At 44.1% G+C, this 26,048-nt stretch overlaps 1 protein-coding gene across 1 annotated transcript in view; it reads right to left on the bottom strand.

Moving 5' to 3' along the window:
* Window positions 1-25,316, bottom strand: part of LOC137616464 (exportin-4-like) — a 148,422-nt gene extending 123,106 nt beyond the window's left edge. Inside the window, 2 exon segments of the mRNA XM_068346264.1 lie at window positions 6,737-6,842; window positions 25,216-25,316. Coding sequence (XP_068202365.1) covers window positions 6,737-6,842; window positions 25,216-25,251 — 142 coding nt within the window. The 5' untranslated portion in view covers window positions 25,252-25,316.
* Between the last annotated feature and the right edge of the window lie 732 nt (window positions 25,317-26,048).

The following is a 26,048-nucleotide window of genomic DNA, read 5'->3' as shown; positions in this document are numbered from 1 at the left end:
GATTATATAAGCTGCAGCTCTGCTGCCCGACAGAAAAACTCTACGTTCAAAATACGCCAGCGATCGCTATGCAGGTAGGGGGTGTACATCAACAGCGCCAACTGTCGAGCAGGTACTCAGTACTCAATGTAAACACAGAACTCAATTTTCTCCTCGGTCCACTGGGTCTCTATTGGGGAGGAAGGGAGGGTCCTTTAATATATAATCACCGGGTAAGTATATTCAAAAATTTATTTTATTAATAAAAATAACATTTTTCAATATTAAACTTAGCCGGTGATTATATAAGCTGATTCACACCCAGGGGGGTGGGTAGAGACCAGCATTAATTGTTTACATTATTATGAGCTAAGGATTTTGTATTTCATTTTAGCAGTTATTCAAAATAACAAACATAAAATAAATAAGTACCTGGTAAGGAAGTCGACTTGAACAATTACTCTGCCTTTTTTAAGTACGTCTTCCTTACTGAGCCTCGCGATCCTCTTAGGATGCTGAGCGACTCCTAGGAGCTGAAGTATCAAGGGTTGCAACCCATACTAAAGGACCTCATCAAAACCTCTAATCTAGGCGCTTCTCAAGAAAAGAATTTGACCACCCGCCAAATCAACCAGGATGCGAAAGGCTTCTTAGCCTTCCGGACAACCCAAAAAACAACAATAAAAAACATTTCAAGAGAAAGATTAAAAAAGGTTATGGAATTAGGGGAATGTAGTGGTTGAGCCCTCACCCACTACTGCACTCGCTGCTACGAATGGTCCCAGGGTGTAGCAGTTCTCGTAAAGAGACTGGACATCTTTAAGATAAAAAGACGCGAACACTGACTTGCTTCTCCAATAGGTTGCGTCCATTATACTCTGCAGAGATCTATTTTGTTTAAAGGCCACTGAAGTTGCGACAGCTCTAACTTCATGTGTCCTTACCTTCAGCAAAGCATGGTCTTCCTCATTCAGATGGGAATGAGCTTCTCGTATCAACAGTCTGATATAATAGGAAACTGCATTCTTTGACATAGGTAAAGAAGGTTTCTTAATAGCACACCATAAAGCTTCTGACTGTCCTCGTAAAGGTTTAGTTCGTCTTAAATAGAACTTAAGAGCTCTAACAGGGCATAAGACTCTTTCTAGTTCATTTCCAACCAAATTTGAAAGGCTTGGAATATCGAACGATTTCGGCCAAGGACGAGAAGGTAGCTCGTTTTTGGCTAGAAAACCAAGCTGTAAAGAACATGTAGCCGTTTCAGATGAAAATCCGATGTTCCTGCTGAAGGCGTGTATCTCACTGACTCTTTTAGCTGTTGCTAAGCAAACGAGGAAAAGAGTCTTTAAAGTGAGATCTTTAAAGGAGGCTGATTGTAGTGGCTCGAACCTTTCTGACATAAGGAATCTTAGTACCACGTCTAAATTCCAACCCGGTGTAGCCAAACGACGCTCCTTCGAGGTCTCAAAAGACTTAAGGAGGTCCTGTAGATCTTTGTTGTTAGAAAGATCTAAGCCTCTGTGACGGAAGACTGCTGCCAACATGCTTCTGTAACCTTTGATCGTGGGAGCTGAAAGAGATCTTTCCTTCCTCAGGTATAATAGGAAGTCAGCTATTTGGGTTACAGAGGTACTGGTTGAGGATACTGATACCGACTTGCACCAGTTTCGGAAGACTTCCCACTTCGACTGGTAGACTCTAAGAGTGGATGTCCTCCTTGCTCTAGCAATCGCCCTGGCTGCCTCCTTCGAAAAGCCTCTAGCTCTCGAGAGTCTTTCGATAGTCTGAAGGCAGTCAGACGAAGAGCGTGGAGGCCTGGGTGTACCTTCTTTACGTGTGGCTGACGTAGAAGGTCCACTCTTAGAGGAAGAGTTCTGGGAACGTCCACCAGCCATTGAAGTACCTCGGTGAACCATTCTCTCGCGGGCCAGAGGGGAGCAACTAACGTCAACCTTGTCCCTTCGTGAGAGGCGAACTTCTGCAGTACCTTGTTGACAATCTTGAACGGGGGGAATGCATAAAGGTCTAGATGGGACCAATCCAGTAGAAAGGCATCTATATGAACTGCTGCTGGGTCCGGGATTGGCGAGCAATAAATTGGGAGCCTCTTGGTCATCGAGGTTGCAAAGAGATCTATGGTAGGTTGGCCCCATGTGGCCCATAGTCTCTTGCACACATCCTTGTGTAGGGTCCATTCTGTTGGAATGATTGACCTTTCCGACTGAGGCAATCCGCCATGACATTCATGTTGCCTTGAATGAACCTCGTTACTAGAGAAAGGTTTAGATCTCTTGACCAGGTGAGGAGGTCCCTTGCGATCTCGTACAACGTCATAGAATGGGTCCCTCCTTGCTTGGAGATGTACGCCAAGGCCGTGGTGTTGTCTGAGTTCACCTCCACCACCTTGCCTAGAAGGAGGGACTTGAAGCTTTTCAAGGCCAGATGAACTGCCAGTAGCTCCTTGCAGTTGATATGTAACGTTCTTTGATTCGAGTTCCAAGTTCCCGAGCATTCCCGACTGTCTAATGTCGCACCCCAGCCCGTGTCCGATGCGTCCGAGAAGAGAACGTGGTTGGGGGTCTGAACAGCCAGGGGCAGACCCTCTCTGAGGTTGATGTTGTCCTTCCACCAAGTCAGTGATGACTTCATCTTCTCGGAAATGGGGATCGAGACCACTTCTAGCGTCTTGTCCTTTTTCCAGTGAACAGCTAGGTGAAATTGAAGGGGATGGAGGTGCAGTCTCCCTAACGAAATGAACTGTTCTAGGGATGAAAGCGTCCCTATCAGACTCATCCACTGTCTGACTGATCATCGGTCCTTCTTTAGCATGTTCTGGATGCATCCTTGGGCTTGACTTGTTCTGGGGGCCGACGGAAAAGCCCGAAAAGCTTGACTGTGAATCTCCATCCCTAAGTACACTATAGTTTGGGATGGGACCAGTTGGGACTTTTCCATATTGACCAGGAGACCCAATTCCTTGGTCAGATCTAGAGTCCACTTTAGATTCTCCAGACAGCGACGACTGGAAGAAGCTCTTAGAAGCCAGTCGTCCAAATAGAGGGAGGCTCTGATATCCGCTAAATGCAGGAATTTGGCAATATTCCTCATCAGTTTCGTAAAGACAAGAGGAGCCGTGCTTAGGCCAAAGCACAGGGCTTGAAATTGGTAGACAACCTTTTCGTAAACGAACCTCAGAAAAGGTTGGGATTCTGGGTGGATGGAGACGTGAAAGTAAGCGTCCCTTAGGTCTAAAGAGACCATCCAGTCTTCCTTCCTGACCGCTGCTAGAACAGACTTTGTGGTCTCCATGGCGAACGTCTGCTTTGTGACAAAGACATTCAGCGCACTGACGTCTAGCACCGGCCTCCACCCTCCTGTCTTCTTTACCACTAAGAAGAGACGGTTGTAGAAGCCCGGGGATTGATGGTCCCGGACTTTGACTACCGCTCCCTTTTCTAGTAAGAGAGACACCTCTTGCTTCAAAGCTAGTCTCTTGTCCTCCTCTCTGTACCTAGGAGAGAGATCGATGGGAGACGTTGCTAGAGGGGGTTTGCGTACAAACGGGATCTTGTACCCTTCTCTGAGCAACTTCACAGATTGTGCATCTGCGCCCCTTTTCTCCCAGGTCTGCCAGAAGTTCTTGAGTCTGGCTCCCACTGCTGTCTGAAGAAGGTGGCAGTCAGACTCTGCCCTTAAAGGACTTGGTACCTTTCTTCTTCCCACGTCTCCCTTCGGCACGAGCACCTCCTCTGCTGGAGGCTCTGCCACGAAAGGGCGGAATGAATCTGGACGCTGGAGTGTCCATCCTGGGTCTAGACAAGGTAGGCAAAGGGGTGGCTTTGCGGGCAGAGGACGCAACCAGGTCATGAGTGTCTTTTTGAATCAAGGAGGCAGCAATCTCCTTTATCAACTCCTCTGGGAAAAGGCACTTTGAGAGAGGAGCAAACATAAGTTCCGATCTCTGACACGGTGTAACTCCAGCTGACAAGAAGGAGCAAAGGTTTTCCCGTTTCTTGAGGACCCCGGAAACGAACGAAGCCGCAAGCTCACTGGAACCGTCCCGTATGGCCTTGTCCATGCAGGACATAATGAGCATGGAAGTTTCCTTGTCAGAAGGGGAGATCTTCCTGCTCAACGCTCCCAAACACCAATCCAAAAAGTTAAAAACCTCGAAGGCTCTGAACACTCCTTTCAACAGATGGTCTAAGTCTGAAGGAGACCAACAAATCTTAGAGCGTCTCATGGCTAGCCTGCGGGGAGAGTCTACTAGACTTGAGAAGTCGCCCTGGGCAGAGGCAGGAACTCCCAAGCCGAGAACTTCTCCCGTGGCATACCAGACGCTCGATCTGGAAGAGAGTCTCGCAGGGGGAAACGTGAATGCTGTCTTCCCAAGGTTCTTTTTGGACTGCATCCAATCTCCCAACACTTGTAAAGCTCTCTTAGACGAGCGGGCGAGGACGAGCTTCGTAAAGGCAGGCGCGGATGACTGCGTGCCTAAAGCGAACTCAGATGGAGGAGAGCGTGGGGCCGCAGAAACAAACTGATCAGGATACATCTCCCTGAACAGTGCAAGAACTTTCCTAAAGTCCAAGGAGGGTTGCGTGGTCTTGGGTTCGTCGATGTCCGTATGCGGGTCGCCAATGTGTGCAGCGTCGTCATCATCAGAGTCCATCATCTGAAAACTGAGGAGGAAGCGGCAAAGGAGTAGGAATCGGCTGGTCAGCTGAGTCCGGCAGCACGGGTGCAAGCGTGACTGAACCGGACGCAACGTCATGGAACTGTTGCCCAGTCTGTGAACTGGCAACAACCATAGCAGCGCGGGGGCGCAAAGCGTCTAGGCCTACTCCAGACTGTCTAGTCTGCTGTGGGCGAGTAGAGGTAACCACACAGAGCTGCGGAGGTTGACGCACCGCGTCAAAACAAAACAACTTAGGTTGTTGTTGTAACTCGCGAACTTCAACGGAAGGTTCCGTGCGTCGCTGAACGTCAACATGCGGCTGGCAGGGTACACTGGAACGCATGGGTGGCGGGACTCTCACAGCTGGAGTGCGGGAGAAGGTAGCCTCAGCGTCCACTGGACGCACAACCGTGGGTGGTTGTAGGCTAGCGGTTGGTGCAGCGTCAACCTTCTCCGCACGAAAGTCCTGCATCAATGACGTTAACTGTGTCTGCATTGTCTGCAGCAAAGACCACTTAGGGTCTACAGTAGCAGGTGCGGCAACAGACGGTGTTACTGCCTGATGCGGTACCGCTTTGCCTCTCTTAGGAGGTGTGCAGTCATCGGAAGACTGCAGCGAGTCCGAACTGACCCAGTGGCTACAACTGGGCCGTTGGACTTGCGCGGAAGGGACCGACTTGCGCTTAAGAGGCCGCGAGACCTTGGTCCATGGTTTCTTCCGAGAAACCTCTTCCGCAGACGAGGAATAAATGGGCTCTCTCGTCTTCGTGTGGGTGGGGCGATCTTGGTTAGATACGTCCGAAACCACGGAGGGAACGTCTGTTCGCTGATTAAAGCCTCTCGAACCCTTTGGTCGTACGACATTGCTTCTCCCCTGGGCTTGGGAGCTTGCAAGAGGTCCCGGACTGGGAGGACGACAGGCACGAACAGACGAACCCTCAAGCGCAACACTATCTACAACACTTTCCACAACACTACCACTCACTTTGTCACTACCCACTGCACTCTTACACTTCAACTCCTTAACGTCTGCCATGAGTTGGTTACGGTCACTCGCCAATGACTCGACTCTCTCACCCAGAGCCTGGATGGCACGCATCATATCTGCCATCGAAGGTTGTTGAGTGCTAGAAGGGGGATCAGGAGCAACCACTACAGGGGAAGGAATAGGTTGTGGGGCATGAGGAGAGGAAAAATCAACGGAGCGAGATGAACTTCTCCTGACTCTATCTCTCTCTAGCCTACGTGTGTATTTCTGGAATTCGATGAAATCGAATTCCGAAAGCCCAACGCATTCCTCACATCGATCTTCCAATTGACAGGTCTTATCCCGACAATTGGAACAAACGGCGTGAGGATCGATAGAAGCCTTCGGAAGACGCCTTGAACAGTCCCTAGCATTACATTTCCTGAATTTAGGGACTTGAGAAGGGTCAGCCATCTTGAATTAGTCAAAGGGGAATTCAAAATCTATCCAAAGTCGTCAACAAATATTCCAAAATCAATAAAAGAATGCAAGGATGTATTGAAGATAACGTCTGCAAAGCGAAAGCTCAAAACTAGAAATGTGTACTTCACCAAAATATGTGAAAACCAATCCAGTAAGCAACAGCGAATTTAGTAGGTCTTGCCGGTGGCACGACAGAGAGAAAATTGAGTTCTGTGTTTACATTGAGTACTGAGTACCTGCTCGACAGATGGCGCTGTTGATGTACACCCCCTACCTGCATAGCGATCGCTGGCGTATTTTGAACGTAGAGTTTTTCTGTCGGGCAGCAGAGCTGCAGCTTATATAATCACCGGCTAAGTTTAATATTGAAAATTTAAGAGGCTATGCTAATCTACTCTACTCACCATAACTTTAAACATCCAGCATCAAAATTTAGGGGAAAAAAATTATCTAAATTTGCAATTCAGTACTAGTATTTTGACCAGTACCAGTTCTTGTAATAATTCTATTACTGATTATGTGAGCAAAAACAAAAGTGACTGAAAAACAGGATTGACTTTAATAATCACAGAGGTGATGCTTTTTGATGGCAACAAAATGAAGCACTGAATAAAGTATAATATACTTGCCTAAAAGCTGTCTGCACAGGTTAAATGGATTTTTTGTATTACGTAACTGAAGAAACACTTGTTCTGCTTCATGTCTCTGTTCTGATGTCACCAAATCAGGTGGTGCCTGAAGAAAGGAAAATTAGCTGTAACAATCATTAAACCAATATTTTACAACATAAATGAGCAGAGGTTTATGTATCTGTATATTGCACTCATCACCCAAATTATTATGCATTTCTTGTGTTATCAAGGAACTGAACTACTGCACAGTATTGGTTTTGTGGGGCACATGACATTTTCCAGTATAAAGGATATCACCATTTAGGCAATTACTACCGTACCAGTATACAGAGTAATGTACATCCCATCTCATGAAAAACAGTAAGGGAAATATAAATATAAGCTAAACATGAAGTGGTACTGTATTTCAGAAATATTCTGTCAGAACATATTATGTAAGTCACGAGAACATACACTCAGTGATGAAAAACAAAATGGAAATAAACTGCTACATGCTCCTTAAAAAGGTTTTCCAGCTCCAGTCATAGCCAAAAGAGTACCATTGCACTTTGAGACCAAAAATATTTGTCATTCATAAATTTTTCATGTTCTTAGAGAAAAATATACATTACAGTACTGTTAGCGTCAAATCCACATTATCATAGCATTTTGTGAATGCGAAAGTTTTCAATTTCTTCTTAAAAACCTTTATGTGATCAGTCCTGATCTCAAGAAGAAGCTAGTTACAAAATCTTGGGGATGCATATTTGAAAGCTTTAGAAACCAAAGTGCATATCAACTCCAATAACTTTAAATCATCCATAACTAATCTCTTGCCGACACAATTTGTTAGCAGCGCAATGTGTTGTAAATCTTAAATATTTTGAACGCCCAGTTCCAATAACTTACGAGTCACTGCAAAAATATTAAAATTCATTCTAGCTTTAATAAGCAAGCAAAATATGACATTCAAGAATAATTTGTATTTTTCATGACGCTACAAACCTGGAGCTTTTATTAGGGAATATACTTTTGGTAAAGCTGGAACACTAGCCGTAAGACTTTTAGCAAGGTGCAACTACCTTAACAACGCTAGTTAGCAGAGGGATAAGGGGTAGTATTGGTTACCACGTTCATACACACTCCTCTGTTCTCTCATCAATTTTGATTGCAGGCAGGACTTGCAAAGGAACAGGTGATGGCGGGAAAAATTTATATAAAGAGCTCAAGGTTTGCATCGTTTGGAAAAATAAAAATTATTCTCATTTGTCATTTGTTACGTTGATACATACAAACACCTTTGCTCTCAATTGGGGATGACTCACCCTAAGGGTGAAGTCCTAACCAACTGGTTGGTCTTTGACCCAGTGCATAACTCCGTGCTACGCACGTTAAAAAGATGAATCATTGTGACCCTTACCGCAAACCTATGTGCATTTACACACTTCAGCGGACTGAACAATCCTTATGATTGTATGATACTAGCAATGTGACTTGTCTAGGTAAGAATTCTAAGAAGTCCTCAGACTTCCTTGTCCAAACCATAGATGTTACCCAATTCCCACCTTACAAAAGGAGATATGGAGATGTAATGTAAAAAAAAAATTATGAGCATATATCAAGTAACAAATGGGAAATTGTTATTACCTGCAGGCAGAGGAGGCCAGCTTGCAGAGTACCTCAGGTGCTATTCCCCAAGATAGGGAAAGATGAAAGAAAGAAAGAGCCAGTCATTCTTACCATTCACTCCAGACTAAATCCAGGCTAACCTCTACCCTCTACCATCTGCTTCTTGTCCAACAAGGAGCTCGAGGTGTTTAAACCATTTTTTGGGCTCGAGCCATGTCGTCCTGATGGAAGTTCCTTCTGGCAACTTCTACAGTACATATAATATTTCTGCGATTGATATTACAAGAGAATTACCGTCAGGTATCACGGGGTTCCAACCCCCGGAAACAACTATTCGAAGATATCGTGTATAATCAGGGATGTATCTTAAGAGCAGGAATGTATAGAGGCACTCGAAGGTGATAGGATGTGTAACGGCTCCTTACTTATCATTCCCCTTAGTGGATTAGACTGGGTAAGGTCTGTTTGGGGTGCAGATATCTATGGTTATCTTAGGATACTTCCATCAGGACGACATGGCTATCTCACCCAAAAACAGATTTTTCCTATGTCAAAATCCTTTTGTTGTGCACCCACCATAGGTCCAATGGAAAACTTCTTCATGTTGCTGTGGGTTATGTCGTGCAGGTTGTGGGTGGTGAAGGTCTTCTGATGCTTCCACAGGCATGCTTGAAGGTCCTGCGCCACAGAGTAGTTTTTCTTAACGCTACAGATGTGCCAATGCCCTCAACGTCATGAGTTCTAGGTTTCCACATATGCAGAGAAGAATCAGTATTCAAATCCCGTTCTAGGACCTTACAAATTCACGCTGAAATTGTGTTGTTAGTAATTCTTCTATTAACCTTCCCCATGCTGACAAACAATCTGCTCACTTGGGGACAAGCTTCTGAAGTTCTTTTGAAGTAACACCTCAAAGCCTTCACTGGGTCATTGGTTACTTGACAGAGACTTTCCATCCGGAAGGGCACAAATCTAGGATCCACTACTCCCGGATTTTGAATGAAGCCGAGCATTACCTCTCCCAATCCCCTTGAATGGGAGACCATGCAGTTCACTCACTCTCTTGGGCGAGACCAAACCGCATAGGAAGACCGTTTTCAGTCAGGTGATCTGATGCCTGATGTAACGGTTCATAGGGGTCTCCTTCTAGCAATCGTAAGACGTGTAGAACATTCCATGAAGGTGGTTTAACTTCTGACTGAGGACAGGAAACCTCGAAACTTTGTATGAGGAAAAAGAGAACGCCAATGAGGAGAAAATATCAACTCCTTTCAGTCTAAAGGCAAGGCTCAAGGCCGAGCCATAGCCTTTCACCGGCAACACTGAGAGGAGTTTTTCTTCTCGAAGGTATAAAAAAATCTGCTATCACTGAGATAGTGATATCAATGATAGTTGTATCGAGAGAAGACATACCCCTTCCACAACATCTACAGCAGAACTCCCCACTTAGCCTGGTACATTGCAGCCGAATCCAGACATTTTTTTTGCAATGTATTGCGAAAAACCTCTTAAATCTCATTAATTTTATTTAAGTCTATGGTTCAGTACCAATGTTATTTGGAACTTCCACGAAAGTTCCAATTATATTTTCAATTTCTTTTTTAAAGCATTCCACGAAGTTATCAGCTAATTCTAGGACCTTATAAAAATCTGAGAGCCTTTTTCATTCCCATTCAGAATACAATATGTATTCATGAATATTGCTTCCCGGACGTTTTACTTATACAATAGTAGAGTATTCAGTTTTCTTCCTCCCTACTAAATGATGGCATTGCCACTTAATGATTTCCTATTCCCACCATGCACATTGTTTTTTGCCTAATCCACTTCAATTCTTTCCACCTTGCCTAATTTTTATTCTAAAATCTCGATCTCTATTGAATCACGGAAATCTGTCCTTAACTATTATAGTTTCTTTTATCGAAGGGCAGATGCTTTCATATTTATTTTTACTCATACTATTGCATACAATTATAAGATGCATCAATACATAAGGGATTTTGACAAAGGAAAAATCTATTTCTGGGGAGAGACCTGTGACGGCCGGTGAAAGTCCTTCTTTTCTAATATAAATCTTCCAAATATACTAGAGAAAGATAAAAGCATGGAATGCAGAGGTTACAACCCTCGCGCGAGCACCTTGTTGGTGTCGTATATCTAACAAGGGCGTGTGTAAACCACTATTCACAGGCTGTCTTCCATTTAGATAATCCCTTCATCAAAGGGGAGGGCCGTGACAGGCCCTAGAGAATACAGTTGTGCTACCCTACCGACACCTACTACTCGCGCTCTCCAGGTCATCCTTCTGTTTTGGACTTGCCCGCTAAGTCGTTTTTATTTTGTTAGGTGTTTCGAAAGTGATTGTCGTTAATTCAACATGACTGACGTTACTACTTCACCTTTACCAATGATAAGTACCATAGTTTGTTTTGACAGTTTTTTCAGTACTGGGCATTTGTTTTCGTTCCAGTAATGTGGATTTTAATTTTGGAAGAGGCTTGGCCGTCCTCGGTATCGGCAGCCATTTTGGTTTTGTTCGATTCGGTAGTTATTCAAAGGTAATATTACCCTTCTGGTACTCTGTCATCTAGGTTATATCACTTACGTTTTATGACCAATATTATTATCATTATTTATCATTGTTTTTTACTATGGTATCTATTTGCTAGCAAGTCCAATTTGGACGAAGAATATCGATCTAGTTTTTGTTATAGTCATGTTCACGCCTCAGGAAGGTGCTTGATTTAGACTATATCTTTATGTTTAATTGTTACGTTGTCGTTATTCTTCGTTCCTGGTTTTTACAGACTCACTAGCCAGGACGAAATCACTGGAGTCAGAATGGTCTCTAGACATAATTTCATTCCGGTGGAAAGCCTATTTATCACAAGGGAATATTAATATTATTTATTTTCTTAGTAATTTCAGCAATATACACACATGGAGAGAAATTTTACTCATTTCTAAGACTTATTTTTCTTTATCACTCTGCTTTCCAATAACTTATGTCTAAAAGTTATATCATTGTAAATTGTAGAAATAGTGCACTTCTCTACATTAATATATGATATAATACTTATAACATCATTTAAAACTAAACCAAATGCATGCCCAGTCAATGTTGTTACACAATGAAAATTATTAACCAGCTAATATGATCCCTGTCACTCACTAAAAGCAACTGCATCACAATTTGACGTATCATCCACCCAAAGAATGAAATCTCATTTCATAGTTGTTCTCAGTGGTTTGTAAACTACTACAATATTCTTTTAATTTTGGTGCATAAAATCTGCCTAATAGACAGTAATATATTCATAACTTGCCACTGGATCTTTTTACTATTTTAAGATGAGAATGGCCTTTTAAAACAAAAAAAAAACATATTTCCCCAAAACACCCTCTCTTTGCATACGAAAGAAAGCATGAGTTTTGAAGTCACTTCATTTTTCTTTGCCATATGAAAATATGCCATGTCTTAGCTATCACTATTTATGCTGAAACCCTTTTCATTTATCAACCTTCTGAGCTACACTGTATTACCTCCAACAGATTGAATATTTACTCAGCTGCAGTTTATGGTATCCTTAATAGTCATGAATTGTTTACGCTGATTTTCTCAAAGTCCGTCAGTAATACATTGGCCAAGGCACCAGCCATCCATTGTGATACTAATGCTACAGTTATTAGGTCCGTGTCTAGCCAGTACTGCATTAGATCCCTCTCTGGTTATGGCTTAATTTTCCTTCGCCTAAACATAAACCGAATAGTCAGGCCTTTTCTTTATACATTCACTTAACAACATTAATGATAACCAAAAAATTCTTCACTCATGGGGTTAACTAATGCATTGTAATTATTCAGTGGCTACTTTCCACTTGCTACGGGTAAGGGTACAAGAGACACTAGCTCTAGCTATGGTCGGCAGCTCTTCTAGAAAACCAAAATAAAATCAATTGTTCTCAAATCTTTAGTGCCATAGCCTCTGTACCATGTCTTCCACTGTCTTGTGTTAAAGGTCTCTTACTTGAGGGTACACTCAGGCACACTATTCTATGCTTTCTTATTTTCCTTCCTTACCAGGCTATTTTCAATGTTGAAGCCCTTGGGGCTCATAGCATCCATTTTTTCCAACTAGGGTTGCAGTTTAGCTAGTAATAATAATAATAACTAAAGTTTACAATTGCTCAAATTTACCATGTTTTTTATTTAGTACAATTTATATGATTAGCCTCATGATAGTTGTATTCATTGGAGTTACTATTAACAGAACATTTTCAACATAATCATCAGTCTTAAGCTTATATTTCTTTTCAAGATTTCCACACCTTTGACAGTAGAAGCAGATGATCACATGTTATTTATCATACCTGTAAGCTGTATATGCCATATTGATATATAACCTTGTCTCCATATTCATAACCAACCTTTCAAACTTCAGCCTCACATTTCAGTATGAAGTGCACAGTATCACACAATGTGGGCTTCTTGAATAACAAGACTTATCATCTCCTTTGAATTATGTATATATTGTAAATAAATATTCTTATCAATTAAAGCATCTACTCCATCTCTTTACAGTATACTTTGCATATCATGTTTGATTTTAATTTTCCAATCTTTTTGTCTTATTGCTAGTAGCCATGTTCCATATCTTATTGATTACCTTGTCTATAATCTTGTGATATGAATCTTGTCCTAATAATTGGTGTCTCGGTGCTTTTTCTACCTAATTCTTCTCAGTGTTTTTAAAAATGTTATTTTCCTTAGTAAAATAAATTTTTGAATATACTTTCCCGATGATCATATAGCTGCATCCCTGCTGCCCGACAGAAAAAACCTACGGGAGGAATACGCCAGCGATCGCTATACAGGTGGGGGTGTACATCAACAGCGCCATCTGTCAAGTAGGTACTCAAGTACTCGATGTCAACAACGAACCAATTTTCTCCTCTGTCCCACTGGTTCTCTATTGGGGAGGAAGGGTGGGTCCTTTAATTTATGATCATCGGGTAAGTATATTCAAAAATTTATTTTACTAAGGAAAATAACATTTTTCAATATCAAACTTACCCGATGATCATATAGGCTAGCTGATTCACACCCAGGGGGGTGGGTAGAGACCAGCATAACAAGTTGACATTATGAGCTAAGTATTCCGTATTTTATTTTAGCAGTTATTCAAAATAACAAGCATAAAATAAATAAGTACCTGGTAAGGAAGACGACTTGAACAATTACTCTGCCTTTTTAAGTACGTCTTCCTTACTGAGCCTCGCGATCCTCATAGGATGCTGAGCGACTCCTAGGAGCTGAAGTATGAAGGGTTGCAACCCATACTAAAGGTCCTCATCAAAACCTTTAATCTAGGCACTTCTCAAGAAATGATTTTGACCACCCGCCAAATCAAGTAGGATGCGAAAGGCTTCTTAGCCTTCCGGACAACCCAAAAATATTTCAAGAGAAAGATTAAAAAGGTTCTGGAATTAGGGAATTGTAGTGGTGGAGCCCCCACCACTACTGCACTCGTTGCTACGAATGGTCCCAGAGTGTAGCAGTTCTCGTAAAGAGACTGGACATTCTTAAGATAAAAGACGCGAACACTGATTTGCTTTTCCAATAGGTTGCGTCGAATATATTTTGCAGAGATCTATTTTGTTTAAAGGCCACGGAAGTTGTGACAGCTCTAACTTCGTGTGTCCTTACCTTCAGCCAAGCTTGGTCTTCCTCATTCAGAAGGGAATGAGCTTCTCGTATTAACAGTCTGATAAAAATAGGATAAAGAATTCTCTGACATAGGCAAAGATGAATTCTTAACTGAACCCATAAAGCTTCAGACGGGCCTCGTAAAGGTTTTAAAATAGAACTTAAGAGCTCTTACAGGACATAAAACTCTTTTTAGTTCATTTCCAACCATACGATAAGATTGGAATATCGAACGATATTGGTCAAGGCCGAGAAGGCAGCTCGTGTTTGGCTAGAAAACCAAGATGTAGAACATGTAGCCGTTTCGGATGAGAATCCGATGTTCTTGCTGAAGGCATGAATCTCACTGACTCTTTTAGCTGTGGTTAAGCATATCAGGAAAAGAGTCTTAAAGGTGAGATCTTTCAGGGAGACTGATTGAAGCGGTTCGAACCTGTCTAACATAAGGAATCTTAGAACCACGTCTAAATTCCAACCAGGTGTAACCAAACGACGCTCCTTCGTGGTCTCAAAAGACTTAAGGAGGTCCCTGTAGATCTTTACTGTTGGAAAGATCTAAGCCTCTGTGACGGAAGACTGATGCCAACATGCTTCTGTAACCCTTGATAGTGGGAGCTGAAAGAGATCGCTCTTTCCTCAGATATAAGAGGAAGTCAGCTATTTGAGTTACAGAGGTACTGGTCGAGGATACGGATACTGACTTGCACCAGTTTCGAAAGATTTCCCACTTCGATTGGTAGACTCTAAGGGTGGATGTTCTCCTTGCTCTAGCAATCGCTCTGGTTGCCTCCTTCGAAAAACCTCTAGTTCTCGAGAGTCTTTCGATACTCTGAAGGCAGTGAGACGAAGAGCGTGGAGGCCTTGGAGTACCTTCTTTACGCGTGGCAGACGTAGCAGGTCCACCCTTAGGGGAAGAGTTCTGGGAACGTCTACTAGCCATCGAAGTACCTCGGTAAGTTATTCTCTCGCGGGCCAGAGGGAAGCAATTAGCGTCCACTTGTCCCTTCGTGAGAGGCGAACTTCTGCAGTACCTTGTTGACAATCTAGAACGGAGGGAATGCATATAGATCTAGATGAGACCAATCAAGTAGAAATGCATCTAAAAGAACTACTGCTGGGTCCGGGATAGGTGAGCAAAGTATTGAGAGCCTCTTGGACATCGAGGTTGCGAAGAGATCTATGGTTGGCTGGCCCCAGGTGACCCAAAGTCTCTTGCATACATCCTTGTGGAGGGTCCAATATGTTGGAAATATTGTCCCTTCCTACTGAGACAATCTGCTAAGACATTCAAGTTGCCTTGGAAGAAACTTGTTACTAGTGAAAAGTCTAGACCTGTTGAACAGGAGAGGAGGTCACTTGCGAACTCGTACCATGTCAGAGAGTAGGTCCCTCCTTGCTAGGAGATGTACATCAAAGCAGGGAGTTGACCGTGTTCACCTCCACTACTTTGCCTTGAAGGAGAGACCTGAAGCTTTTTCAGGTCAGACGTACTGCCAGAAGCTTCTTGCAGTTGAAATGCATTGTCCTTTGACTCGAGTTCCATAATCCCGAGCATTCCCTACCGCCTAAGGTCGCACCCCAGCCTACGTCCGATGCGTCTGAGAAGAGAACGTGGTTGGGAGTCTGAACAGTCAGGGGAAGACCCTATCAAAGGTTGATAAAGTCTTTTCATCCAGTCAGACCAGACTTATCTTCCGGAAACCGGGATCGAGACCGCTTCTAGCGTCTTGTCCTTTTCCAGTGAAGAGCTAGATGAAACCGAAGAGGACGGAGGTGTAGTCTTCCAAGTGACACCAATTGAACCACGGATGAGTGTCTTAACCAGACTCATCCACAGCCTGACAGGGCCGTGTTCCTTCTTCAGCATCTTCTGGATGGATAGCAGGGCTGGGGGTTGATCGTCTTGTTCAGCCATGTCCTCATCAGAGGGTTCCTCATCCGAAACTGATGAGGAAACGGCAACGGAGTGGGCAACGTCTGACTCGCTGAATCCGGTCGCACTGGTGGATGCGTGACGGAGCCGGACACAAGATCATGGTACTGCTGCACAGTCTGTGAACTGTCAACCATGGGGAAGCGAGGAAGTACAGCGACAACCCGAAACTGTCTAGACTGTATGGGTTGTGCAGACAACCCCTTATCGGGTTGCTGAGGTTGCCGCACTGCGTCACAACAAGTCACCTCTGCTGGTTGTTGAACGTCTTCCTAGTGACACACTGAACGTCCACAACCACCTCCGAGAGTCGCTTAACGTCAACGTGCGACTGGCAACCCACACTGGGTCGCACCGGAGGAGGAACCATCTCAACTGGCGGACGTGAGTAGGATATCTCAGCGTCAACAGGGCGTACAACTAACCGGTAGGAAGGTTGTTGGCAAGAAGGTTCTTCTCCGTAAAAAATCCTCTATCAAGGACTAAGCTTGGACTGCATGTCTTGCAACAAAGCCCAAGGTCTATGGGAGCAGGTGTGGCAACAGACGGGGTTAGCGACTGAAGCGGAACCATTTACCCTCCCTGGAAGCATGTTATACTTTAATTAAAGTCCATAGGAGGCTAAGCAGCTTAAGGCTCCTCTCCAAATGACAGAGTCCTCAAGGGAATATCAGAAGGAGGGAGAACAGCACTTTCTCATCTACAGGAACCATGTCCGAGAAAAGCTAGGTTATCTCAGTGAGGGTTTCACTGGTGCATAAGCAGCAGACCAGAAGGCAACGTTATGAAACTGCTTGACAGTCTGTGAACTGTCAAAAACTGAACTGTCAACCACAACAGGTGCGTGAGGACATACAGCACTGGTGTATTAGTAGCAGACCAGAAGGCAACGTCATGTAACTGTTTGACAGTCTGTGAGTTGGCAACAACCAAAGCTGTGTGGGGAAGCCTCAACTCCTGACTGACTAGTTTGCTGCGGGCGAGTGGTGGTAACCACAGTGTGTTGCGGAGGCTGACACACCGTGTCAAAACACGGCAGCTTGTGGTAGCTCACGCACGGCAACGGAGTGCTCCGTGTGTCTGTGGGAGTCAGCATACGTCTGGCAGGGTCTACTGCGCATGGGTGGAGGAGCTCTCACAACAAGAGTGTGGGAGCAGGCAGCCATGCCGGGCGCACAACCGTGGTAGGCTGTAGGCCAACGGGTGCATCGTCAACCTTCTCCGCAGTCGGAGTGTGGGAGCTGGCAACAACAAAAGCGGAGTGCTGGTGCGTGGGAGGGACTGCCGTGGGTTGCGGAACATGCCGCATTGCGTCAAAACACGGCAGCTTGACAGCACCTTCCCACTGCTGATGCGGTAGCTCACGCATGTCAACGGAGGGTGCAGCATGAACATGCGTCTGGCAGGGTCGACTGCGCATCGGTGGTGGAGCTCTCACAGGTGGAGTGTGGGAGCTGGCAGCCGCAGTATCTGCTGAGCGCACAACCGTGGCAGGTTGTAGGTTAACAGGTGCAGTGTCAACCTTCTCAGCACGATACTCCTGCATGAAGGAAGCAAGCTGAGACTGCATAGTCTGCAGCATGGACCACTAGGGTCTACCAAAGACGGCAACAAACGGAGCTACTGTCCGTTGTGACTGAGGGTCTAAAACAGCTGGTGCGGCAACAGACAGAGTTACTGCCTGTTGCGGTACCACCTTGCCTCTCTTGGGAGGTGTGCAGTCGTCGGATGACTGCAGCGAGTCCGAACTGACCCAGTGGCTACACCTAGGCCGTTGGACTTGCGCGGAAGGGACCGACTTGCACTTAAAGCTGCAAGATTTGGTCCATGGTTTCTGCGAGAAACCTCTTCCGCAGACGAGGAATAAATGGGCTCTCTCGTCTTTATGTGGGTGAGGCGATCACGTCGGCAACGTGTGTAGATACACCCGAAACCACCGAGGGAAACGTCTGTTCGTCGATCAAGGCCTGTGGAACCCATAAGTCCTTCGACATTACTTCTCCCCTGGGCTTGGGAGCTTGTAAGAGGTATCGGACTAGGTGAACAACTGGCACGAACAGACGAACCCTCGAACGCAACACTGTAACACTTTGCGCATATCACTTTATCACTTTTGATTTTCTGTTTGCACTTATTTCACTGAAATCGAAACTTTAAGTGATTTGTACCTGAAACACGCAATCCTATCCTTCATTAAAGGGTAGTAATTGCGAAAACAGTTTTACAATGCAACAGAAAAACATAATGAAAGATAAAGAATTCAGTGGCTGGAAAAGAGACTAAACACTAGATCAAATAAACTACGTTTAAAATCTCTCACCGCATAAAGCCTGGGAACAAGAATAAAACTCTAGAAACGTTTTACCTTCTTTCCCTACAGCGACTAGGGAGAAGAGTAAAAAACAAGAACAACGTTACCCGCTTGAACGAAACGTTTATTCTCCTCTCTCTCCCTCCGTCTCTATCTCTCTCTCTTCCTCTTAACTGGAACCTGAGAGAAGAGCCCAATTATATATCGTTAAAACATATTATTTGCTAAAGGAAAAAACTGAAAGGTTTCCCAAATAAAAAGTTCCTTTATTAGAATTAAAACCATTTAAGCTAAGAAAGAATGAACGAAACGCTAGAATCGGTTTACTCTTACTGCAACGTGAAACCGTGAAATACTCTCTCTCTATCGTAACGATAGAGCGCATGTTGAACGTTCTGAACGTCAACAACTGCGGAGACTAAACTAAACGTTAATTCATCTTTGAAAACAGTACGAGACTATCAAAGAAATTCTTTCAAAAACATTAAAATTAAAAAAGTATAAATTCTTAAAAGGAAAATACGATATGACGGGCTCAATGTTAATTAACTTCGGTTCCAAGTAAGGACCGCCTACTAATAGGAAAGGTCGCATATAAACAAACATAAAAATTAATTTTTTATAAGTTTATAATAAATGGAAAGTTAATCGAAGAGGCCTATAAAGGCGGAGAGATATAAAATAAATAGATCTATAACTTGTTAAGCAAAATTACCAAAAACCTAAACACACTTCCGTCTAAGGGAAGGGTCGGCCATTTAAAAGTGAAAGAGAGTCCATACTCTCTTCGTCACCAACACTTCCGTCTAAGGGAAGGGTCGGCCATTTAAAAGTGAAAGAGAGTCCATACTCTCTTCGTCACCATAATTAAATCTATCCAAAACGAGTTCAAGTTTTGAAATGAAGATAAAACCCCTGCATAGCGAAAGCTCAAAACTGGAATAGTGTACTTCACCAAATCGTTGTGAAAACAAATCCAGTTAGGGACGGCGTATTTAGTAGGTCTTGCCTGTGGCACGACAGAGGGAAAATTGGTTCGTTGTTGACATCGAGTACTTGAGTACCTACTTGACAGATGGCGCTGTTGATGTACACCCCCACCTGTATAGCGATCGCTGGCGTATTCCTCCCGTAGGTTTTTTCTGTCGGGCAGCAGGGATGCAGCTATATGATCATCGGGTAAGTTTGATATTGAAAAATGGTAAACAAAGATCAAATCCTATCCAATCTTTGCTTTTTTCTCTTTTACAGACTTACGTGAGGGGACAAATAACTACTGTACTGTATACTTGTCGTAATGTGGTTTCATGGGGAAATAACAACATCCCATACATATACGACGATGCATGTACTGTATTCATATGGAGCATTCTCAATGATCTTGCCGATTCACCTTCTTATATTTAACTTTAGTTGCAGACAAATTATATCCACTTTAAAATCATTTCTTTATACAGTAGTTCACATCCTTCAACAGAAAAACCATCACACAAATAATACCTGACCCAAGGTACCCAGCCTAACCTAACTTAGGATGCTCCGTACATAAATGTCTTACTCTTTTGTCTGGAAGTGTTAATCTGAGGTAATCCTATACTGTAGTCCAAAATGATTAATGTAATGGACTATTTTTCATTACATTATTAATTTTTTTCTTTATATATACACTATATATATATATATATATATATATATATATATATATATATATATGCCTTTGCAATCAGAAACAGTGCCATCTCCTGGTCTCTTGCGAGGGGAGAAGGGTTTCTCCCTACACGGGAGAACCGCAGGGGCGGAATCCTCCAAACTCTTCCTAGGGTCAGCAGGAGTAGCCCCAGGAATGAGAGAGTGGCAACAAAGGAGTCCTTGGAGTACCTCCTAAGGATTGGGAATGGGGAGTGACCCCCATCACGGCTTGATGCATTACACTGAATAATACTCAAAGCCATGAGGGGTCACGGGCTCCCAAATAACTGAGGGGGAGGTCCTTAAGAATACACAGATCCTTGGGCTTAGGAACCTCGGAAGGTTTCTTAGCCCTCTTGCCTGTAGGAGGCTTCCCAGCAGGCAAGATCAGCACAGGCCTACCCTTAAGGATAGGGTCTGGGCGTTGTCATGTAGGCGACTGCTGTCTCTGAGGTGGTGGAAGCCCGGGATTGGAGAGTGATGGTCGTTTCTCATGGTGATAGGGTTACCCTGAGAAGGGTGACCTTCTACAGCCAAAAATGGCGATGGGATTTTGTCCGAGGACAAAGCGACCACTGGAGTCAGGCAAGGGCGGTTTTGCGAGGATAGCAAACAGCGAGAACCCTCTCTAACGCGAGACACTGCAATGTCAAGCACTGACGCTCCAAAGGCATTGAACGACGCAGCACGAGATTGAGCCGGAGTAAGTGGAGGAAACCCAGGAGGTGGAGCAACCGTGGAGCGTAACTCCAGGGCGCAAACCGTAGGAATCCACGCGAAGAGGACCCTGAAGTACCTCGTCACCAAATCCTGTAGGATGGACACTAACAGGAAGAGGGCTGCGATAACGGAGGTTCAAAGTAGCGCCAGTCGCGTGAATCCGAAGACCCTGTCGTGAGTGAAACTCAAAATGACGAGGGTCACGAGAACCAACAGGTTCAGCACGACTGTGTGCACTCATAGGATTCACGAGATGAGGAGAGAACTCCCCGCAACGAGAACCCGAAGGTTCAGCGTAGCGTTCGAAACGAGAGCCCACAGGCTCAGCGAAACCGGTGTTGCGAGACCCCGAAGAGTCGGCATAATAGGAAACCGAAGCTTCCCTGCCACGAGAACCCGAAGGTTCAGCGTAGCGTTCGAAACGAGAGCCCACAGGCTCAGCGAAATCGGTGTTGCGAGACCCCGAAGAGTCGGCGTAATAGGAAACTGAAGCTTCCCTGCGACGAGAACCCGAAGGTTCAGCATAGCGTTCGGAACGAGAGCCCGCAGGCTCAGCGAAACCGGTGTTGCAAGGCCCCGAAGGGCCAGCGCAACGGGAGACCGTAGTTTCCTTGCCACGAGAGTTCGAAGGCTCAGTGTGACAAAAGGCAAGAGAGCCCAAGGGCTCAACATAACCAAGGTTGCGGGTCAACGCAACGGGAAACAGAAGTTTCCCTGCCACAAGACCACAATGGGTCAGCGTGACAAGAGGCACGAGAGTCAAGGGGTTCAGCGTAACCAGGGTTACGAGACCTAGAAGGGACAGCGTAACGAGAGACCGAGATCTCCCTGTCACGAGAACCCAGAGGTTCAGCGTGACTGATGGCACAAGAGCCTGAAGGCTCAGTGTAACCACCGCTACAACAGACGAAGGTTCAGGATAAGGATAACTGGAACTTGGAAGTTCCAAGTCGCGAGAACCCGAAGGTTCAGCACGACAGAGGGCCAAAGGACTCCTAGGGTCATGAGAACCCACAGGATCAACAAGACGAGAGCCCAAAGGGTGATCGTCATAAGACCCCGAAGGGTCAGCGTGAGAACCAGCAGGTTCAAAAAGACGTCTTCTCACAGCCAGAGGAGGAGAATGTCCTGGATGGAGAGAGATCACAAACCCTTCCACCCTACAACCTCCAGAGAGAAACGTAGAGCAGACTCCACCCGAAGGGGAGACTGATTCAGCTCAAGAGCTACCTCCCCCGAAGGGAAGGTTGGTTCTCCAAAAAGAGAACATCGCTTAAGACTAGACTCTCCCTCCTCACCTGGAGGGGAACTATAAGCAAACAAGTACCACCGATGCCCCGTGGTGGTCTTCTCTCGCGAACGAGACTCATTCCCGCGAAGGGGAAACCTGCTTTGGAGAATGCTCTGCCACCTCTCCCTGGTGGATCAGCATGCACCCACACAAGGAGGATCAACCTCCGCGGAACAAGGAGATGACTGCCTTCTCTCCGCTCCAAACTAAAGGAGCTTAAAGAGATCTTCCTTCGAGAGCGGACCATCGACGGCCAGCGATGGCCAAAAAAGATGCAAGACCCAAGAAAGAGCAATCGCTCCCTGGGGGAAAGGAAGGAGCTGACTCACTAGGGAAGTCAACACCTTCACCTATCCCACAAGACTGACCAGAAATCACAAGCCCTGCGCTGCTACTCAACCATACCCCGAAAGGGCCCAGCTGAGTAGCAGCTTTGGAAAAAGATTGGGGGATAGATGAAGCAGAAGCCCGCGACTTCTTCGATTTCGAGGAAGACCCTGAAGGCGAAGAATAGTAATTAGACTTCTTCTTACACCTGAACCTCTCCCACTGGGAAAGAGGCCACTCCTGACACTCTATACAGGTGTCATACCGTGAACACCGATAGCCCCAGCAAGCCGGGCACAGGAGGGTTAGTTTGAATGGACGACATGAAGGTACCGCAGGTGCGGCCCTCGGGACCAGGCCGCATACCAGGACTGCAAACAAACACACACCCGTAACGAAAGAAAAAGCACATTAATAGTCAAGGCAAGTCAAACTACGGGAGAGAGATGGCACGTATAGATTCTACCAAGCCAAAAGCAAAAGTGGTTACTCAGCCGACAGGCGTGAGCGGGATAGCCGGTCTCCCCCCAACCCCCCCCCCCTTAACTGGTGGAAGGGGGTACTTATCCCTCAATAAAACTGTCTTGGCTAGTCTTTCAGCCTTGCCGTAAAGTAATACCCCTATAAATAGCGAAGGGTTTGTATTTGCGCAGGGACAAACACTATCCTAAATAACATATACTACTGGCAAAACCTCTATTAACGAAGCTTCAGATTTTAATAAAAAAAACCCATTTTGCTGCTCCTGTCATAGCGCATATCATAGGAGGCTCATTCCACCCAGTAGTTTAGAAAAACATTTGATAGATGGTGCTTCTGCCATAAGTTACTTGTTCGAACAGAATCAAGGGTCTAACGTTCTATATTCTAAAACTCTGTTATTGATTTTCAATATTGGAATATGCAATATAATCATAGCTCTTATTTCATTGAGCATGTTATTAATAAAAGGTTTGGGTAGAAACCTATGTTTCATATAGTTAGTGTGATCATTGGAAATAGATGACAAGTCCATGCTCAAACAGATGCTTGAGTGCGAAGCTACAACTCACCCCTTTATTAACTGTGTTTAATTGATAATTTACATCAAATAACTGGCCTACAGGGATAATGTGCATGGCGAAACATAGTCAGCTTGCCAGACCATAGGAAAAGTAAATTATTTAATTTCGAACGAAGTGAGCATATGGCAAGGCAAAAACTAATAACTCATTGGTTCAAATGAGAAAGGAGGTACAGTATTTGTAATACGATGAACACTGCTCTGAACGACTCCAAAGAAAATGGGATGAAAACCCCGTTTTCTAGGCATCCAGAAGTCTGATAATCAAAAGCTCAAGTATTTTGACTGTTTCTTTACTGTTTCACGGTTTTGATTACGGCAACTGTCTTTTATTACAATGATTGTTTTTTCATGACAATAATTGGCACAAACAAAGTTTAAAAAAGTTAATTTAACTACCAATACAAATACTGTAGAAGACAATTACTGTACATGACATTTTAAGTTGTTTCGAACGTAATTGAAGACGACCCGAGCACAAAACCATGGCTTCTAAGTTGTTAGTCGAGCACCACAACTCAAAAGATATGTATTTCTGCCAAGAATCATTATACAAAATGTTTGAACCACCACAAAATACATTGAAAACCAGTCATATTTTTACAAACCATTTATAGCACCATTCAATAATTTTACCCTGTATTTTTTAAGCTATACACAGGCCTCTTAACTAACGTCTTCATAAGCATCCAATGCATTTTCATATTAAAGGTATTTACAGTATTACAAATTAAACACTAACTATGGTATCTGTATTCACAATTTATTACAATGCAATTTAATAACAGTACAAAATTTCTGACGGATGTAATACAGTTATTTCTAAGTCCCTATCCACACGACCGAGCATACCCGACGGGCTAACAGTGATACCAGACCACAATAGTTAGTAAGAATGAGGGTTAATGATGTCAGAAGCAGGAAAACCACAGATAGGGATCTGGCATCGTACAGTTGCCTTTAGTTTTCGCGCTTCTGACGTCATCAACCATCATTCTCAATACCTATTGTGGTCTGGTATCACTGTTTGCCCGTCGAGCATGCTCGACAGCGTGGACAGGGCTTAAGTCTCCCACAGTAATCCACTCAAAACTGGAGCTTTGGGAACACATAACCAAGTAGACTACTATAACGATAATAATCTGGAACGACTGAATTTTAGGTCGGGCCCCCCCCCCCCCAAAAAAAATAAATTCTAAAAATTTAAATAACAGGTTACAACTAAAATTTTCGAAATTATATAAGACAGTAATATAATACTAATAATAATCCCATAGAATTATGTCAAGTGCAGCCTACAGCTAAAATCTAGGCCTAGTGTACTCTAGGCTTACTTAGTCTAGCCCTAGTAGGATGAAGAGCAATTTATGAATCAAATGTTAATTACAACTCCTGAACCTTAGTCATCAGGACAACGTGCTCTGTCACGTATTTCCGACGGATGTTTTTCCGGGAAATGACAAGTCATTGGAAGGGGGGATGTCGGGGCACCATAGCCTAGGCCTAGGTCGTGGCTGGCCTTATGGTAGATTCCTTATATGCAAAAACTGCGAGAAATGGGCATAATAGACACAGACGAGCCCATGGCATGGGTGTGGTGGGCGTGGGCAACAGGTACCACCAACCAGATGCACCACACAAAGACATAACCCCTACCCGTTTGTTTACATCCTGTCTACCAGACACAACCTCACCAGCAACCTCTCCGTTTCACTCGACTCGTGACCTTTCCTGAAACGGATTTTGACCCTTATGGGGGTTTCCACATAACCTTCAAAACTTAATCTTTCGATTGAAGTACACTTCAACGCAATTTGAGTTCACTAACCATTAATATTTGCGCCGCCTTTTCCAGTTGCTCCATGTTTAAGGTTGCGTGGGGCGGCGCACTCTTACTGCCATCTGCTGCCGACCAAAAGCATCACATCCATCCACACTGAACACAAACACACGTACGCACGAACACGTTTGAGTTTTATGATTATAATGTATCGTAGATGAATTAACAGTCATTATTTCTTTCCTGTTTTATTGACATACTTTCGATTTATGGAGGGTTACTGTAATTTCTTAGAAAATTTGTATGCATATAAGCACAATCACCAAATGCGTCATTCATCGGAAAATAGGCCTAAGTGTCACTTCCCCTTGTACCATTTGTGCATTTATATTTTGCACAAGACACATGTGTAAGCAAGCCGGTCAATGATTTGATTATTTTAATTTCAGAGCACATGTAGCCTGCACTCATACCAAATTACAAATGGGTGACACTAGAATGAATGAGGGTTTCCTTTCTCACGCAGATGTTGAAATAGTTTTAGAAGCAAGTTTATTAATGGAAATTCGCCATTGTGTTCTAATCATTCCATATAATTTTGAGGGAAATGGTCTAGACGTAGCCTACACCTACAAGGTCACTCCCCGGTGCGTGTACAAACTTGCAAACCACTGTATATAGTTGTTTTTGCTATACCCTAGTAGTCGTGGTCATGCCACTCACTCACTCAGTATTCAGAAATTTCAAATAAATATTTCTCACTTGGTCCGGGTCCATCAAATATGCGCCTAGTGTGTTTGCTTGAACAATACCATATATCAGTACAAAAAAGTCAACGCTATTTTTTTATATATAAATTGGATTTAAGACCATATGTTGAA

This window comes from Palaemon carinicauda, chromosome 22 (genome assembly GCF_036898095.1).
Source record: "Palaemon carinicauda isolate YSFRI2023 chromosome 22, ASM3689809v2, whole genome shotgun sequence".
Classification (NCBI taxonomy): Eukaryota; Metazoa; Arthropoda; class Malacostraca; order Decapoda; family Palaemonidae; genus Palaemon; species Palaemon carinicauda.
Note: the sequence above shows the minus strand (reverse complement) of the source record. Positions and strands in the feature narration are given on the sequence as shown.